Source organism: Sphaerodactylus townsendi, linkage group LG06, assembly GCF_021028975.2.
Source record: "Sphaerodactylus townsendi isolate TG3544 linkage group LG06, MPM_Stown_v2.3, whole genome shotgun sequence".
In the NCBI taxonomy this organism is placed as follows: domain Eukaryota; kingdom Metazoa; phylum Chordata; class Lepidosauria; order Squamata; family Sphaerodactylidae; genus Sphaerodactylus; species Sphaerodactylus townsendi.
The window spans coordinates 40,374,534-40,391,696 of record NC_059430.1 but is presented as its reverse complement, the minus strand read 5'-3'; the positions used below and the strand labels follow the sequence as shown (position 1 = coordinate 40,391,696).

Genomic DNA, 17,163 nt, shown 5'->3' with positions numbered 1-17,163 from the left:
TTCTGCTGCTCCAGAGACTAGGACCAGGAGTAATGGGTTCAATGTGAAGGGAAAGAGATTCCACCTAACCATCAGGAAAAACTTCCTGACAGTAAGAGCTGTTTGACAGTGGGATGCACTACCATGGAGTGTGGTGGCGTCTCCTTCTTTGGAGGTTTTTAAAGAGAAGCTGGATGGCCATCCATCAGGAGTGTTTTGATTATGTATTCTTGCATTGCATGGCCCTTGGAGTATCTTCCAACTCTATCTATATATATAAAAAGCTAACAGTGTTTTTGTTGATGATAGTATAACTCAGTAACTGCTGGGCCAATTCCTCTGAAAATTCCCAGCCACTATAGTCAGCCAGGTGAGAGTGTTTTTAGATGTTCACATATCTGAAATTTCACACCTGGCCCAGGTAAAACACCTTTTCCTGGCGCTCCATGGTGAAGGACATGCAGCTGCCTGTGTGTAACTGTTAGAATGTTCGTGCTGCTTAGAATGTTCGCTCAGATGGTCTGATATGAGCAGTGAAAACAGTACATGGGCAGTAACTCGAGTGGAAGTGAAACACATACACACGAGGGAGAGGGAAGGGAGGGAGAGGGAGGGGTGGCATGCAAGGGAAGAGAGGGAGAGAGAGGAAAGGGACAGAGGGGCAGGCATGCAAAGGAAGAGAAGTGAGAGAGGGGTGAGAGTGAGGGGTGGCATGCAAGGGAGGGGAGGCAGGGGGCCCAGTATCTTGATATGACCCACCCACCCTAGCAGAGGAAAAGGGAAGGGAATGAGGGGGAGGGGTGGCATGCAAGGGAAGAGAAGTGAGGGAGGGAAGAGAGTGAGGGGAGACATGCAAGGGACTGGAGGGAGGGGCCAGGCATCCTAGATTCCCTGAATACTGCGGTTACAGTTAAGAAAACCAGGCACGCATTACTCAGGAGTAAGCTCGGTACAGCAACCATGACATACTTTGAATGGCTGCGTTGTGCCCCTCAGAGGGTTTCCTCAGAAGCGACACCCATTGCCACCAACCAAACTTACTCCCAGGTAAAGGATCATGACCAGCCAGTCAAGATGTGTGGGAGGGGTGCCTTTCCATCCCCCCCCCCAAGGAATGCAGGCATACACATCAATGACATCGCGCAGTATCAGGCTGTGTGTTTGCATGAGCACATACTGCTGGCCTCTGCAATTGACTTTCTGCTACTGTTCCTTTCCCATTTCACCACAATAAGCCACAGCAACACGTGGCTGGGCCCTACTAGTCTATATATATAAAAATCTATCAGTGCGTTTTTCTTCTGACAGGTAATTTCCCAAACTACTGGACCAATTGCTTTGAAATTTTCACACGTCGCATTCACGTGCGGCCAGGTTTCCATACTGTTTCCACACCTCCTGTTGTGTACATGTCACAACTGTGCCAGTTATTGTGTACATGCCACACCTGTGACAGTTGGAACCACAGTTCTGTTCCGCAACAGCACCATCTGCTGGCCGTCAAAGCAACACCCTCTGATACAAGGGAACCAACCATGCCTTCCTTGAAAACCACTGCCTTATGGAGTGAAAGGGATGGGGCGGGCCATCTGCACATGGCCCACCCACCCTACCGGAGGAAGGGGAAGGTGAGGGAGGGTCCAAGGGTTTGCTGGACCAAATGTTCTGAAATTTGAACACAACGTAGCTCATGCCTCCCAGCGTGTTTTACGCTAGATAATTCGCCTGCAAGGGAAGGGAGTGAAAGGACCAGGACCAGCCACCTGCACATGGCCAACTTACCCTAGCAGAGGAAGGGGAATGTTAGGGAGGGACCAGCCGGGTTGCCATGCAAGGGAACAGGAGAGAGGGAGGGGAGCGAGGGGCCCCTTGCCTCTCCCCTCCCTTGCAATCATTGTGCAATGACACATGTTTGAACCATTCGCTTCCCTTTTTCTTTCTTTTCCACTTCACCAGACTCAGCCACAGCAACGCGTGGTCGGGCCCACTAGTGATTCTATAATAATTTAATTGCCTGTTATACTCTGCGGGGAATCTTTGCCCTTTAATGTTAGCTGGCAAAAGCTGAAAAAGCTAAAAAAGCAGATTTTTCCCCTTCCCATTTTTTTGGGATTTATTTATTTTTTTTGGCTACTATTAAATGAAATCCCCCCCCCCTTTTTTTTTGGTTCAGCATAAAAACCTACACTCAAAAATCAGTTGGAAAACATTTGAATCTTCCAGGTCATTCCATTGCTGACCCAAAAGAGGAAGTCCTGAAACAGAGGGACTCTTAGGTCAGCGATGGAATCGACTGGATTATTCAAATGTTTTCTAACTGGTTTTTGAGTATTTTGGTTTTTAATGTCAGATTTATAGATTCTTTGTGGATAATGTTAGTCACCTGCTGTTTTATAAACTTGTGTATTAAATAGTTAAAGTATTTTTTTTTCAAAAGTAGCAGCAACAATAGCAACAGCAGCTGCCCAGGTAATTGGAGACACCTTTCCGGTCCATCAATTTTTAAAAATCAGCTAACCGAGTGAATTAATCAGCACTGCAGTCCTGAATATTAACTGAATGGAAACAATAATCAGCTGTTATTTGGTGAACCAAGTTCATTTATTGATTAATCAAAATATTTCATGCCTGTTTTTCGCCCCAACAAATACTGCTTAAGGCAGCTAACAAAAAGAATGTGCACCAACCCCCATCCCCCCAGCTCAAAACAGGTTGAAAACAAAAACCACAGAGGATCAACATCTAACAAATACTATTTTCAATCTAATAACACTCAGACGGACAATCATAACAGCATTCCTCTACAATGCCCACTAAATATTGCCAGGGTTTGAGTTAATTGATATTTGTTGAATCTGAAATTGTGAGTTACTTATGTTAAAAATCACACAACTACAAAACCCAGTGGGAAAACATTTTAATCTTCCAAAACATTCAATTGCTAAGAATGGTAGTCTTCAAATACAGAAGGGTGTATTACTACCAAATTGTGAATGTGAGTTCATTCACAAATTTCGAATGGGCTGATTAATGACATAGAAGTGTTATCTGACTACAGTTACTAATTTTCTGTCCCCTAGCATTTCTCCCCAGATCTAATCAAGCCGATTACATTTTGCACTGTACCTTTGTATCCTGGCTCCTGCGCAGCACCCCTTCTACCTTCTGACTGGATTATAAGGCCTCAAAGATTTCCATTCCTAATTGTATCTGAGGAAGGGAACTTTGACACTTGAAAGCTTATACCCTGAAAATCTTGTTGGTCTCTAAGGTGCTAGTGGATTCAAATCTAGCTCTTCTACTGCAGACCAAACATGTATCTTCCTGAAACTTGTTTGCCAACTGCGATTCTCTTAAGCAAATAGATCACGTCAACCACTTTCTCAATTAAGAATGTTCAAGCTAGCGTACAGTGCTTAAGAAAAGAAATACCAATAGCTAAAAATAAAATAAAACAAGTAATTGAATAGGAGCACATAATAAAGCAATCACAAAATCAAATCCATTCAATGGCCAAAATAAAGGCTGCTAGCACTATAAAGGCCACATTTGTACTCCTATACGTAGCATATATGTAAAACAGTGTTTGACAGAAGGTTTAGAGGGAAACACCCACAGGTTTTTTTCATACTTTATAATAGGCCAGACAAATACACACACACACACTTTTATGAAATATGATTATGCAAAAAGAGCTGTGGTTGTTTCTCTATATGTGGTTTTTGTGTTGCCAGATACAAGAGGGAAATACCCTACTCTTCAAAACTGCCTCAACACCAGCTTAGATGGAATCCAATAATCTTTTACCTTTCCCTTAGTTAGGTTGTATCAAAGGATACAAAGGGCAACTTGGAGGCTCCATAGGCCAATGGTCAAACGGACTTCTGCCTGACATCCTGCAAGGCTACTGCTTCTAAAAGGCAGACCATGATGGGATATCTGTGTTTGGGGCAGAATCACACATCAACCGGCCAGAAGCCAGAATCAAGTTCCGCCCAGATTGACTCTAGAAAGGCAGTGTTCTGGCTTCCATCCCTAATGACAGATGCTGTCAATGCCTGCTTTGACAATGACGAGTGTTGGTCATGGTGGTGATAGTAGATAAGCAATTAGCTTGTTTCCATGTATTGTTAAAATTTCTATCAGTGTCTTCTGTCAGGTCATTTGGAGTTATTCACATGGGGATAGGCTTGTGTAGTTTCCCTGTTGCTGCTGCTAGTACAGTGCAGAGGAAACAAGAATTCCATGTAGCAGTTTTCTCTGGTAGTTTCTTTTTAATTGATGATTTAATAGTGTTATATAGATATACCTTTATACTGTAAGTTCCAAATTTTAATTTTTAAAAAAGTAAGCCTCTGTCCATGTTGTTGTTAGATTTTTTACATATGTGTCTTCAAGAAAAGGAGCTAGAGATTTTTAATTCAAAGAACCTGATGCATATTTTGGTATGACGGTATATCACTATAGTGGCATTAAATCACTGATTTAAGAAAGAACCATGGGGGAAATGGTGGCTGTTATGTGGGTGGGACCAGGTAAATCTGAACTTTTCCACCCACATAGGAACCACCCAGGCTTTGTTGTAATCTTTCCCAAAACTTCAAAGCAAAACAGGTTCCTGAACAGTTGGACAAAAGCCAGGAAAATCCTGGGAGGTACATGAGCATACCACAGTGCTGTGGGGAAGAATGAAAAATCCCACTTCCCAACAGCATTGAACTTGAAGCCATGTGGCAACACCCTCTGTCTCACAGTCAGAACCCAAAAGACAACATTAGGTTCCCACCCAGATCTATCCCTCCCTGCTTTATATCTATGTAAGTTATGGCAAGAAGGAGGGTTGTTGATGTCCTTAAGCCTTCCCACTGACGTGTGCCCTGAGGAGATTTTTCCCTCCAAAATTCTAATGGTCAGTTATGCTTTGATTGAGCTGCCCCTTTGTTTGTCAAAATGCAGTGCAGTAATGTGAATATGGTAATTTAGATTTTGTATATATGCTTTGCATTTCCCCCACTTTTATCAATAAATTAAATAGTAAGAATGGTCTTTAGTTGGTCAACCGGGTCACTTCACAGACAGGAAGATTAGCTATGTAGGGACACCAAAATAACATTTTATTGTCAGAGGCTTGTAAAGTTTAAACAAAGAATCAAAAGTTTTTATTTACAAGAAATAAATCAGGAAGATTTTCTGGCAAAGGATAAAATTGAAATTATATACAAAAAGCTGGTTTCTGAGAGGTTACTATTTTACGAGTTGTTCCAGCAGTGACATAGGTATAGATTTTTTATGGGGGTGGGGATTCAGGGGTGGGGCCACGCCTCCCCAAGTCCTGCCCCCGGCCTCAGTGCTTATAAAAGCAGGTCTCCGAGGCCAGGGATGGCAGACTCCCCTGCCCCCCCCCCACTGGCTGGGCTCCCAGCTGGCAGCCAGCAGTCCCTTCTGCCCTGCCCACCAGGCAGAGGCGTAGCTAGGGAAAATGGAGCCCGATGCAAAATCTGAGTTTTGCTGTGATGCTGGAATCCACCTCCAAACAGCATCACTTTCAATGGTGTTTAAACTAGGGAGCTCAGATTCTCCTTTTAAATCCACCTTAAAGGGAGAATCTGGGGTCCCTGATTAGCACTGAAAGTGATGCTGTTTTGGGGTGGATTATCCCCCACCATGAAACAGAAGCACTTTCAATTATGTTTTAACTGGGGATCCCAGATTCTCCCTTTAAATCCAAGCCAAAGAGGGTGGATTTAAAAGGAGAATCTGGGGAAATTTTTTTTTGGGGGGGGAGGTGCCTGCTGTCAGGGGTGCAATTGTTAAGCTAGCAGCACCAAACTTTCAGGGTATCTTCAGGAGACTCTCCTTCTGATACTACTTGTACCAGCTGTAAAAAGTCAGACTTCCCTCTGTGATACACCTCTGAAGATGCCAGCCACCGATGCAGGCAAAAGTTAGGAACACGATCCATCAGACCATGGCCACACAGCCCGGAAAACCCACCACAACCAGAATTTCAGATTTTTTGTGGGAAGTTGTTTGTGAACAATGAAACTGGACATCCTCTTTGATCTGAGATTGCAAATGCCTTAACAGTCCAGGTGCTTGGGAGCAACAGCCGCAGAACGCCATTGCTTTCACATCCTGCATGTGATCTCCCAATGGCACCTGGTGGGCCACTGCGAGTAGCAGAGAGCTGGACTAGATGGACTCTGGTCTGATCCAGCTGGCTTGTTCGTATGTTCTTATGTTCTTATGACATTTTAAAAAAATACACAGGTTGTCCCATTTATGCAAAGTGATGACTGCATGTATTGGAAGAATCATGCATAGGGCATGCTCACGTTATTTATAGTTACTTTGTTATAGCCCACCTTTCTCACTGATATTCAAGGCAAAATACAAAATTTTAAGCAATGCTTTAAGAACAGTGCAGGATATATAGCAAATAGTGTAATAAGACTGGATTGCCAAGTTAGGAAACAATGCTATAAACCACGGTTGCTCTCAGACTGCCTGGAAAAATTACTGTTTAAAAGATAATTTTTTTAAAGGATACAATTTTGGGATGGGACATTTCCTATGACATAGTCAAGGAGTCTAATATCTACTTCATTACCTATCAGAGCTCTTGGCAATTGACCATAGCTAATGAGGAGCAGCAGTGGCGTAGGAGGTTAAGAGCTCGTGTATCTAATCTGGAGGAACCGGGTTTGATACCCAGCTCTGCCGCCTGAGCTGTGGAGGCTTATCTGGGGAATTCAGATTAGCCTGTACACTCCCACACACGCCAGCTGGGTGACCTTGGGCTAGTCACAGCTTTTTGGAGCTCTCTCAGCCCCACCTACCTCACAGGGTGTTGTGAGGGGGGAAGGGCAAGGAGATTGTAAGCCCCTTTGAGTCTCCTGCAGGAGAGAAAGGGGGGATATAAATCCAAACTCCTCCTCCTCCTCCTCCTCCTCCTCCTCCTCCTCTTCCTCTTCTTCTTCTTCTTCTTCTTCTTCTTCTTCTTCTTCTTCTTCTTCTTCTTCTTCTTCTTCTTCTTCTTCTTCTTCTTCTTCTTCTTCTCAGTGGCTTTATGCTTAACTGTTTTATACTACTTTGTTATTCTAAGACTGCTTTATTTCTGCTTATAGGTAGTTGAATGTTAAAGCGATTATTGTTTTCATTATGTTATAATCCACCCTGAGGCTTCCTTGGTATGGTATAAATGTTTAAATAAATAGGTCTATCTAAACATCTTGCAGAAAGCACAACTATTTCATGGTGTGTGTTACAGGGAGGACATCTAAAACATCAATCTTACTAAAAGACAGAAAAGAAGAAAAACCACAGCTACCTGACAGAGATAGAGAAGTCCCCTGGGGAGTTCTGGCTAGCTCGGACAATGAAAGAGCCAACTCCCTTCTCCCTGAGTTTATTCTCAGCCTGGTGGCGGGAAACTCCTTCCTGGAACCAGCTGTCAAAAGAAACAAATCACATGAAGATTAATAAAGGAAGTAAAAAGGGAGGTGTTAAAGAGTGGAGTGAAACAGAACATCACAGAAAATTCCAAAGACCCATTTTTAAGGCAACCCAAATAGCACAAAAATAGTGCAGAATAATTTGAATTCTCTGGGACATTTCATTAGGCTGTATGTAAAAAAAAAGTGTGTGTGTGTATGTGTGTTTGTTGGTTCGGGTTAAGGAGGGAAAAATCTTTCCAGCCGTTTGCCTGCTCCTGATCAAAGAATTGCATAGTATTGGGTTATGCAAGGATATTGGGCAGAGTTAGGTGCCTTTGATTTTGTGGGAAGATGGTGAGAATAAGTGCATTCACCACTGCAAATAGAAAAAAAAGCTGACTGGTTAAAGATCACAGAGTAAATAAGCCAGGCTAAAGAAAAATTGTAACACAGATCAAAAATGCTACATGACCTTTTCTAATATAGCACATCCTAATATTTTGTTGACAAAACAAAGTCTGATTCCGCATGGGCCAAAAACAGCAGTGTGAAAATGGTGTGAAAATGGTGTAAAAGGGTTTAAAACGGTGTAAAAGGGTTTATACTGTTTTCACACTGTTTTCACACCACTGTTTTTGGCCCATGCGGAATCAGCCTATGTTATGAAAAATGCCCCTGAACCTATTTCCAGTGCCCAACATGACCTGCTTACCCATAATCAATCATCAGTTTTATTCACAGTGGCCCATTCTGCACAACACAAATGAAGCATCTTCTGGATGTTTTAAAAAGCGTCTTGGGATGGGATTCTGCAGTTGCACCCCCCCCTCCCAATATTTGGAAGATGTTTTATTTTTCCTCCAAGTGTTTTATTTTGAAAATGTTGAACTAGTGAATTTTTTTTGCTGAAGTCACTTTGAAAACATTTCCTGATTGCTGTGCAGAGAGCAGGAAACACTTTATTCCCACCCTTTAAAGAGCTCTTACTTTCATTTTTGCCACAGTTTGTGCCCACTATTTTCTGCAGCTGCAGGATTCTCTTTGGTGCTCACCATTTGCAGAGGTTCCCATGGAAGTTTCCTCTGCTTGCAGCTCCTCCACCCACAATTCCCATCTTAAAAAAACATGAATAAAGTTAGTTTTCACTGCCGATTCAGCACATGAGTTGTTTTTCCTTTTTTTTGCAGGGGGGAGGTGTCTTCGAAGCTATGATGACACAAGTTTTCATACCTTCAAAGACACCCCCCCTCAAAAACAAATCAAAACAAAAAGGAAAAATGACATATCTGCTGAATCAGCAGTGAAAACTAACTTCATTCATGTACTTTTTAGATGGAAATCGTGGGCGGATGAGCTGAAATCAGAGGAAATCTCTGTGGGAACCTTCTGCAAATGGTGGGTAGAACGGAGAATCCTGAAGCAGCAGAATATGGTGGCTGCGAGCTGCGATGAAGATGAAATTAAGAGCTCTAATTGGGGATGGAAGGGAAGGCTGGTTAAAGAACCGTTTTGGGATGAAATGCTTTATTTCCCCATGCTGTGTGAGAGGGGGGAAAAAAAAGCCTAAAACAGTTATTTTTAAAACTTCTACAAGATTTAGGATGCTGTGGGTTTTCCGGGTTCTATGGCCAAAGAGATTTCTGATCAATCAGTCTTGTTTCTCCTGATGTTTTGCCTGCATCTTTGGCTGGCATCTTCAGAGGATCTCTAAAGATCCTAGTGAAAGCCTTCGACAATACATTCCACGAGGTTTTTTATTTCTGCTGGCGGAATGGGCCAGTGTTTCTCCAGCTCAGAGACACACCCAGAAACATGCCATTCCCACCATTAAATGGGATACCTATGTGTATACATATAGACCTAATGTCAGAAGAAACATTTAGTTCCATGTAGGAGGCCCAGGAAAAGAACCTGATGGAGGTGATGTGTAAAACCTCTTAATGTAACAAACCAAAGACATTTCCGATCAATCAATCTTGTCTCAAAAACACACACAGGCCTGTGTTGAGAGATCTCACTCTGCTGCCAGCAGGTGGAACTATTCTACACAAGAAACTCCTTTTGGCTTTATCCAGCAGGGGCCAGTGGTGCAACATGCATGAACGTTCGTGAACACACACACACACACACACACACACACACACACACACACACACACACACACACACACACACACACACACACACACACACACACACCCCATTCCCCCAGGAACCTAGAAACACGGTTCCCTCACACCTGCACCAGGCTAAAAAGAAGCAATTAATTACTTAGAAACCTATATTAGCATCTCTCTTGCCTGGTGATGTTATATGGCCAGGAATGCTCCTTGGTAAGACAGTATTATCAGAAAAGCAGGCTCTGAAAAGCTGCAGTTTGAAGAAGCTTCCGCTAGCAACACAGATGACACGGCAGCATGGCTGCTTCAAGACATTTTGTCTCCCCGGGCAGCCACAACACATGACTGAAAGGTAGTTTTCCCTAAATCCTTCACCACATGACCTAAACTTTGGGGACATGTCTCAGAGATCACACAATAATTAATTGATTCCTCTTAAAACGCTGCTGCCTCAAGCATGTGTTGGGATTGCTTCTGGACTTGAGCCAGCCCTAAAAGGCAGGGGATGGATAAATTAACATTTTTATAACATATTTTGACAGTGTAATCTCCTCATTAGTCTCTATTTGCTACTTTGTTGCTGTTACATCATGTCTGCATTTTTACTGAATGAGGTCTATAGGAGAGCTATTTACATCTCTTAGGTCAAGAGCACCTCTGTGCGTAACACTTGGTAGGTGATTCACAGACCTTTAGGATAAGGAACTGGGAGAGTATGTACTCACACTGTCCAGCAAGTGTGTAAACAGTAGGCAACACTAGATTAAATTTTTACCACAGTGTATCTTGTTCTTTACACTGCAATACTTTTTGCCATATCATTTTTTTAAAAAAATCTTCAAAATCTGAAACAAAAAGTATCAATTGGATGGGTGCTGTGTGGTTTCCGGGCTGTATGGCCGTGTTCTAGCAGCATTCTCTCCTGACGTTTCGCCTGCATCTGTGGCTGGCATCTTCAGAGGATCTGAAGATGCCAGCCACAGATGCAGGCGAAACGTCAGGAGAGAATGCTCCTAGAACACGGCCATACAGCCCGGAAACCACACAGCACCCAAGTGATTCCGGCCGTGAAAGCCTTCGACAATACAGTATCAATTGGACTTACCTAGGAATGCGAAGGTCTATAAAACTCTTAGGAACGTAACCTTCATAACTCTTCAACTCAGCCTTGTACCAATCTTCCTGAGAGCTTAAGATCTATACACCAAATGAAAAACTAGTGTTGGGTTACGGGACGTTTTGAGGGTGCCATATCCTTCTGATTCACAGACAGGGCCCGTGTGGGGGTTTGGAGACACTGGGCAACAGCTAAGACCCACACCTCAGCTGCGGGGGCGGGGGGGGGGGGATCACCAATGCTGAAAGTCCCCATCTCCTCCTGTTCTCCTTCACACTGTTGTGTCTGCTTTCTGCCCTCTTTGAAGAGTAAGCAGAGAAGAATGCAGCCAAGCAATGGCTACTGCCATTTACTTTTGAGTAGCATTCCTGAGTAGCTTTCCTTTTGAGTAACATTACTGAGTAGAGAGAAAAGGCAAATAAGGAGATAGTGGCAAAATGGTGGACCTTCTTAGGGAGTAGGCTCACTGAGGATTCTTGGTTAAGGATAATTCCAAATCCATAAACTGCACTGTGCACAGACCACAATCCTGACTCCCCACCCTTCATACAAATAGAGATAGTCATAAAGAGGTAAACAATCTTCCTCAGTAACAAGGGGTACATCTCACAAGGTGTGTTTTGCACAAGGTGTGTTTTGCACATATCAGCCATGCAGTGGACCCAATTTAACTAGTATCATGCTTTATAATATATTCAGCCTAATAATTAATGTCAGCCCTGTAGCAAATGAGTGAGACTTAAAGGGAAGTCAATGAAATCAAAAGAAAAAGGATGCAAGGGGGAAATAAATTCAGTTTGGAGTAATTTAGAAGAATAATTGCAGGCTGGATTAGGATTGCGGTATTTCTGGTATCAAGTGTTCTGGTAGAACAGCAACCAAGGAGGGAGTGAGAAGTGCATTCTGAAGAAGCAGAGATATGGGGAAGGCAGGAAGGTATTAGCCAATGTGCTTGTTAGTTTTGTCCAAATTCCCAAAGGCTTATTTAGGTGCTGGAGGGATCTGGACTGTGCATTCCTAATGTCTCTCTGATGGAGGAGTTCTGCTTTAAAGAGTTTAAGGAGAGCTTAAGGCATTCTTGGTGAGGCTGTTACAGGTTCACTTTGTTTTTAATGGTCTGTACCAGAGAAATACAAATTGTCCAATTTAACCAGGGGAGAGGGATGTACTAAACAAAATTCTGATGTATTTTGATAATGTGCATGTGTGCTTGTGCAGGCATACAAGGACGTTCATGTGCAATAAAGGATGAGTGCGTCAGTCATACGTTTCAGTTTTTATCATGCTGCCCTTGTGTTGGAACAGCTAAAGTATGGATGTGAAAATGATTCAGAGGATGGCTGTGTTGGTTTGTTCCTACTAGAGATCACAGGGATGGGGCATGGAAATTTCCCATTATTACAGCTGATCTCCTCACTACACATATCAGTTCCCCTGGGAAAAAAATGGCCACTTTGAAGGGCAAAGGTTTGAACGGTGGTGCTTTCTTTTCTCCTCAGACTATCTCAGCAGGCTCCACCCCCAAATCTCCAGGAATTTTCCAACCCAGAGCTGACAAGCCTAAATGGGTCATATGCAGTGGTGGGATGCAGCAGGTTCGCACCACTTCGGCAGAACCGGTTGTTAAAATGGTGCTCGTATGCAACCAGTTGTTAAATTATTTGAATCCCACCATCAGAACTGGTTGTTAAATTATTTGATTCCCACCACTGGTCATATGCTCTGATAATAATCAATATACAGACATTAACTAATGCTCTCTGATTTCAGAGATGTTCATGTTTATTTTAGAATGCAGCCATTGTCTTTTTGCTCTACCCATCATGATTCCTAATAGTGTGACACTGGTTTTGAATATTACTATGGCGGATTCCGCATGGTCCAAAAACAGCGGTGTAAAAATGGTGTGAAAATAGTGTAAACCCTGTTACACCGTTTTAAACCATTTTACACCGTTTTCACACCGTTTTCACACTGCTGTTTTTGATCCATAAGGAATCTGCCTATGCTGAAATTCTTTTTTCTGCGTGTGTCACAACCCCTGATCCCAAACATTCTCTTGTTATGCTATTTTATAACATTTTGCCAGCAACAAGTCCAAGAAACTGAAGAGTTGTAACCTACCTCATCACGCACACTATCCTGTTATGTTACTATACTAAATCCACTATTAACTTGGGCTGATTCCGCATGGGCCAAAAACAGCGGTGTGAAAATGGTGTAAAAGGGTTTAAAATGGTGTAAAAGGGTTTACATTGTTTTCACACCATTTTCACACAGCTGTTTTTGGCCCATGTGGAATCAGCCTTGAAGTGAGTGAAGTGGATTTATCTCATAAGTCCATATTTTTTCACTTTCTGTATCCTTGCAGCTAAAAGACTTGCATTATGTTATATTTTTATTATGTTGGAGAAATAACTATCCACCTCTAGTAAATCAATGGATTGAGGACCTTAGAACTTTTTCAGTATTTGAGCACATGGTAGGCAGATGACAATTGCTGATGGGCTTACTTTTAAGTTATTTGGAAGTCTTCCATAGCAACTTATGTGTAGATCCGCCACTACTGTTGTTATATTGTTTTCTTTCTATATACTTTTTTCTTTTTTTCTATTTAGTTGCTGGATTTTCCCTCTTTTTGTTCTTTTTTCCTTTTCAAAAGAAATTTTAAAAATCTAAAACATACACGCACACACAGAGTTTCTTAATCCTGTACTGGTGAGCACATCAGCTTTAAATCAAGACCTATTTTCTCTGGATACAATAGTGTGCGGAGTGAGTTGTACGGGCTGAGGATCACACAGGAGTCATATATAATAAAACACCTGAGTTTATTTAGTTTATATGTGTGACTCACTGAAGCCTAATAGCTAACACAGCAAGCAACCAGAGTGGTGAGGTGAAGGCACACAAGGACATTCATGTTCAATAAAGGATGTTCTTTAATGGTAACATGTTGGTGCTTTCAGTGCATCAAACTTAAACACAATAACTCAACAGCTTTACTAATTCACTGTTTTTATGGAGGAATAGCATCCAAATTCTGATCGTCAAATATCATACACTTAACAAGCCCCTGCTGAACTCCTTGACTATCCCAGGATACCTTCTTCCTCCAAATCCCAACTCTTTTTTTGTCCGTTGATTGTTGATTGTTAAACCCCTCAGGTTCCCCCATCACCCAACCCCCACATTCAGCTCTGAATGGGGAGAAAAGAGGGCGGAATCTTCTCTTGTCCATAGGAAGATTCTCCATAGGAAGGTTTCGCATTAACAGTCCAGGGTGGTCAGGTGACATTTCATCAGTGGATCATCAGTAGATCAGTTTCATCAGCAGTTGAGTAGAGTAGGAACTGGTCTCCTGATAGCTGGGATCTCTTTTTGTTTTTGAATTAGAGCTTGGAACAGGTGACATATGCAACTAGCTGAACAGAGTGGGTAGATGTGTGTGCATGTGAGGGGAAAGCAGCAGAGAGAAAAGGACAGGTTTTTAGCTGAAGTTAACTGAGGGAAGTAGAAGTTGCAGCCCGTGTTTCTCTCTGGAGAATTATCTTGTGAGAGTACATTTGCATCCACTTCTGCATTGCAAGTAGATTTGCAAATAAATATACCTCCTGTGCAATTTCATTCAAAGGACAAAGTGCAGTGCCAAACACAGTAACACTATTCTATGTCCACTGAATTCACTTGATTTAGACAGACTGTTTAGGATTGTGCTATAAGCCCAATGACGCTACCTTTATGATACACTAGCGAACCCAGCAGCAGAGAACTGAGAACTTTCCATCAGGATCAGAAACATCTTGTTTTCAAATATATACTCATCAAAAAAATATCCAGACTTATGAAGAGTTTTGGAGTTCTTGATAGCTTGCATCAAGTTGTAGGATATTTTGGTTGGTCGTCATAACAAGATATTGCACAACTTTCAGTGGACCTGTGTGGCTGCAGATGATCTCCAGTGCTGCCTTGGAAAAATTTCATGGGCTGAAGAAATGCAGAGTGTATTTCAGGTGAACACTGACACACTTTTAACCTCAAGTCAAACTGACAAAGCTCTGGGGATTTGAGCAGCTGCATACTGGCTAGAATAGCCTCGCCAGTGGCTGATTTTAAAAGTATTTATTTATTTAATTTGCCAAAATGGAATGCAGTTCATTGTCTTGTTCTGGGACAAGAACACTGAGATTATATATAAAAGATTTTTATTACACAAATATGTTAACAATAAATTGAACAGAGGAAAAGATACAGTTTTTCGTGTATTTGTAAAACTTATACAAAGATATAGAAAACTGATTAGAAAACCGGAAAGGAAAACAAAAGATAGAGGAGATTGAAAAAGAAAAAAAGATAGATTTTAAAGATGTGTAATAATTTTTAAAATCCCAAAAGGATATTTGTGATTAGAACTTCTGAATCTCTCTATTTTTTCCTTTTAAGTTTATTAACGAAGAATTCATTAAACATAAGAAATTTACATTAATTTTTTCTGTACATATTGAAATCATTTTTGCTGAGATGATATTAAAGACAACCTCTATTAGGCAGTTGTTTTGCTGGAACTAGGTTTCCAAGGTTATAAAACTGCCCTTTAGAGGGTTGGCTGCTGATGCATTCTTTTAGCAAAGAAGTTAGAGTGGGGAGGTAGTTTCCTTCTATCTCTGGGCCTCATACTTCCTGTCTGTTTAATCTCCAACATCTGTGTGCCCCTTATCTCTTTCAGATATCAGCCTGGTATACTGAGCTGTGTGTGTTTGCGGGAGATTTTTGTCCAGTGTGTGATAATATTCCACACAAATGTTGAAAACTTACTGTAATAAACAGAAAAATGCTCTGGTGGGATCTTACATTGCGCTTACCTTCAGAACATCACCAGCTCGGAAACTGAGTTCATCCTCCCCTGATGCATTCAAGTCAAATTTCGCAATGGCTTCCATGTTGTCTCCTGGAACAGAGTGCACTGGAAAGGGAGGCAGGTAACAGAATGGTGTTGATAACTTTATATTGGGAAAGATTATCTACACATACATTTCCCCCTCCCCCCACCCCTTGATCAGAGGTTGAGTTTTTACTGTAATTATTGTCCCACATATGGTGCCAACCACTTGGGCAAGCCAACCCGCTGATCCTGTGATGTCAGCAGCTGCCATGCCACAAACAGTGATAGTCATAATGCTATGAACAAGGAGCACTCAACTGGTGTTAAAGTTTTATTGCAGCTAATGGGCTGGATCGGTATCTGAATAAGAAACTACTGGGAACCTCGTGTAGGCTGTTTGGAACTTTTGAAGAAAGGCTGGGATATAAGTTTATCTTATACATTGGTCTTGTAGGAAATATATCATGTCAAACTATGGTGGTTTCCAGTGGTGTACTATGCCTAAATGGCACCTGGGGGCATCATCTAGAGGTTTAATATAAATGAGGGGCGTTTCTTAAGATAATTTCCATATAGAGCAGTAGTTTCCCAGTATCATTTTTAGCTAGACAGGAATGGCAGCACTTCAAAATACTGATCAGTACCCCCAAACTAGCCTGCCATCCCAGCAGGTCATCACAGCTAGTGGTATCTAATTGAGCTTAAAAGTCCAAGAGAAATAAAAAGGGTCATACTCTCGTTTATCTCCTGAAGAAGACAGCCTCTGTCACAGAGAACAAGGCTGTTTTAGCACAAAGTTAGTATGGAAATCACCCAATTAGGGAATTACCAGTTGGGAAGTACCATGTTGGCTGGCAGGTAAAAACTGTATTCTAGGGTTTTTGCACACCATGTGGAAGGTGTTTTAAAAAATGCCCCGACTTGCATACAGAAATTCTGCGAGCATTTCACTGTGGTATTAAATCAAAATATCTACACAGAAACAGTATTGCTGATATGCGTTTTACTAGTGATTATATATTTAGCTTCTAATGATGCGTTTAAATGGATGAAATGAACTGAAATCATTAATCTATTAATGGTAGTCACTATGCATATGGAACTCTCAAGCTTACCACTGCAAAATGAGAGGAAATCTCAAATGTAGCATTTCCTGCCAGCAGGGTTCTGATATGATCTAAAAGGACTACAGATGTATCGGTCCCTTGCACCTTAATCTGCCGCTCTTCCCTGCTGAAGCTGCCAAAACCAGGGCAGGAAGTGGCTCACTGTCTGGGGTGAGAGGCTTTAGCATCAGCGACGTGAAAAACAGACACTGTGGCCTCATAGAAATCAACCGAATGTGCCCTGTTACCCATAATGCTGTACCATCAGACAGTTCATTCTTGAAAACACCTGTATTACTTTTAGCAAATACAGACATAACTTGCCTATTCCCTTGGGTTATCTTTTGTTTTTCAAAAAGTAACAACAATGTTGATGCTTGTCATTTGTACAGGACTTTAATACCTCACATATGCTAAGTACTGATGTGTCTGTTGAGTTCAAATCCCAACTGAGCCATGAGACTCTTCAGGTGACCCTGTGCCAATCACTCTCAGCCTGCCCTATTCCACAGGGTTGTTGTGAG

General features: G+C 41.9%; 1 protein-coding gene across 1 annotated transcript in view; it reads right to left on the bottom strand.

Moving 5' to 3' along the window:
- Positions 1–17,163, bottom strand: part of GRAP2 (GRB2 related adaptor protein 2) — a 72,050-nt gene that overhangs the window by 12,295 nt on the left and 42,592 nt on the right. Inside the window, exons 2-4 of the mRNA XM_048501130.1 lie at positions 15,514–15,614; positions 10,640–10,731; positions 7,310–7,429 (exon numbers count right to left, since the gene is read on the bottom strand). Coding sequence (XP_048357087.1) covers positions 7,310–7,429; positions 10,640–10,731; positions 15,514–15,591 — 290 coding nt within the window. The 5' untranslated portion in view covers positions 15,592–15,614. The remainder of the gene's footprint in view (positions 1–7,309; positions 7,430–10,639; positions 10,732–15,513; positions 15,615–17,163) is intronic.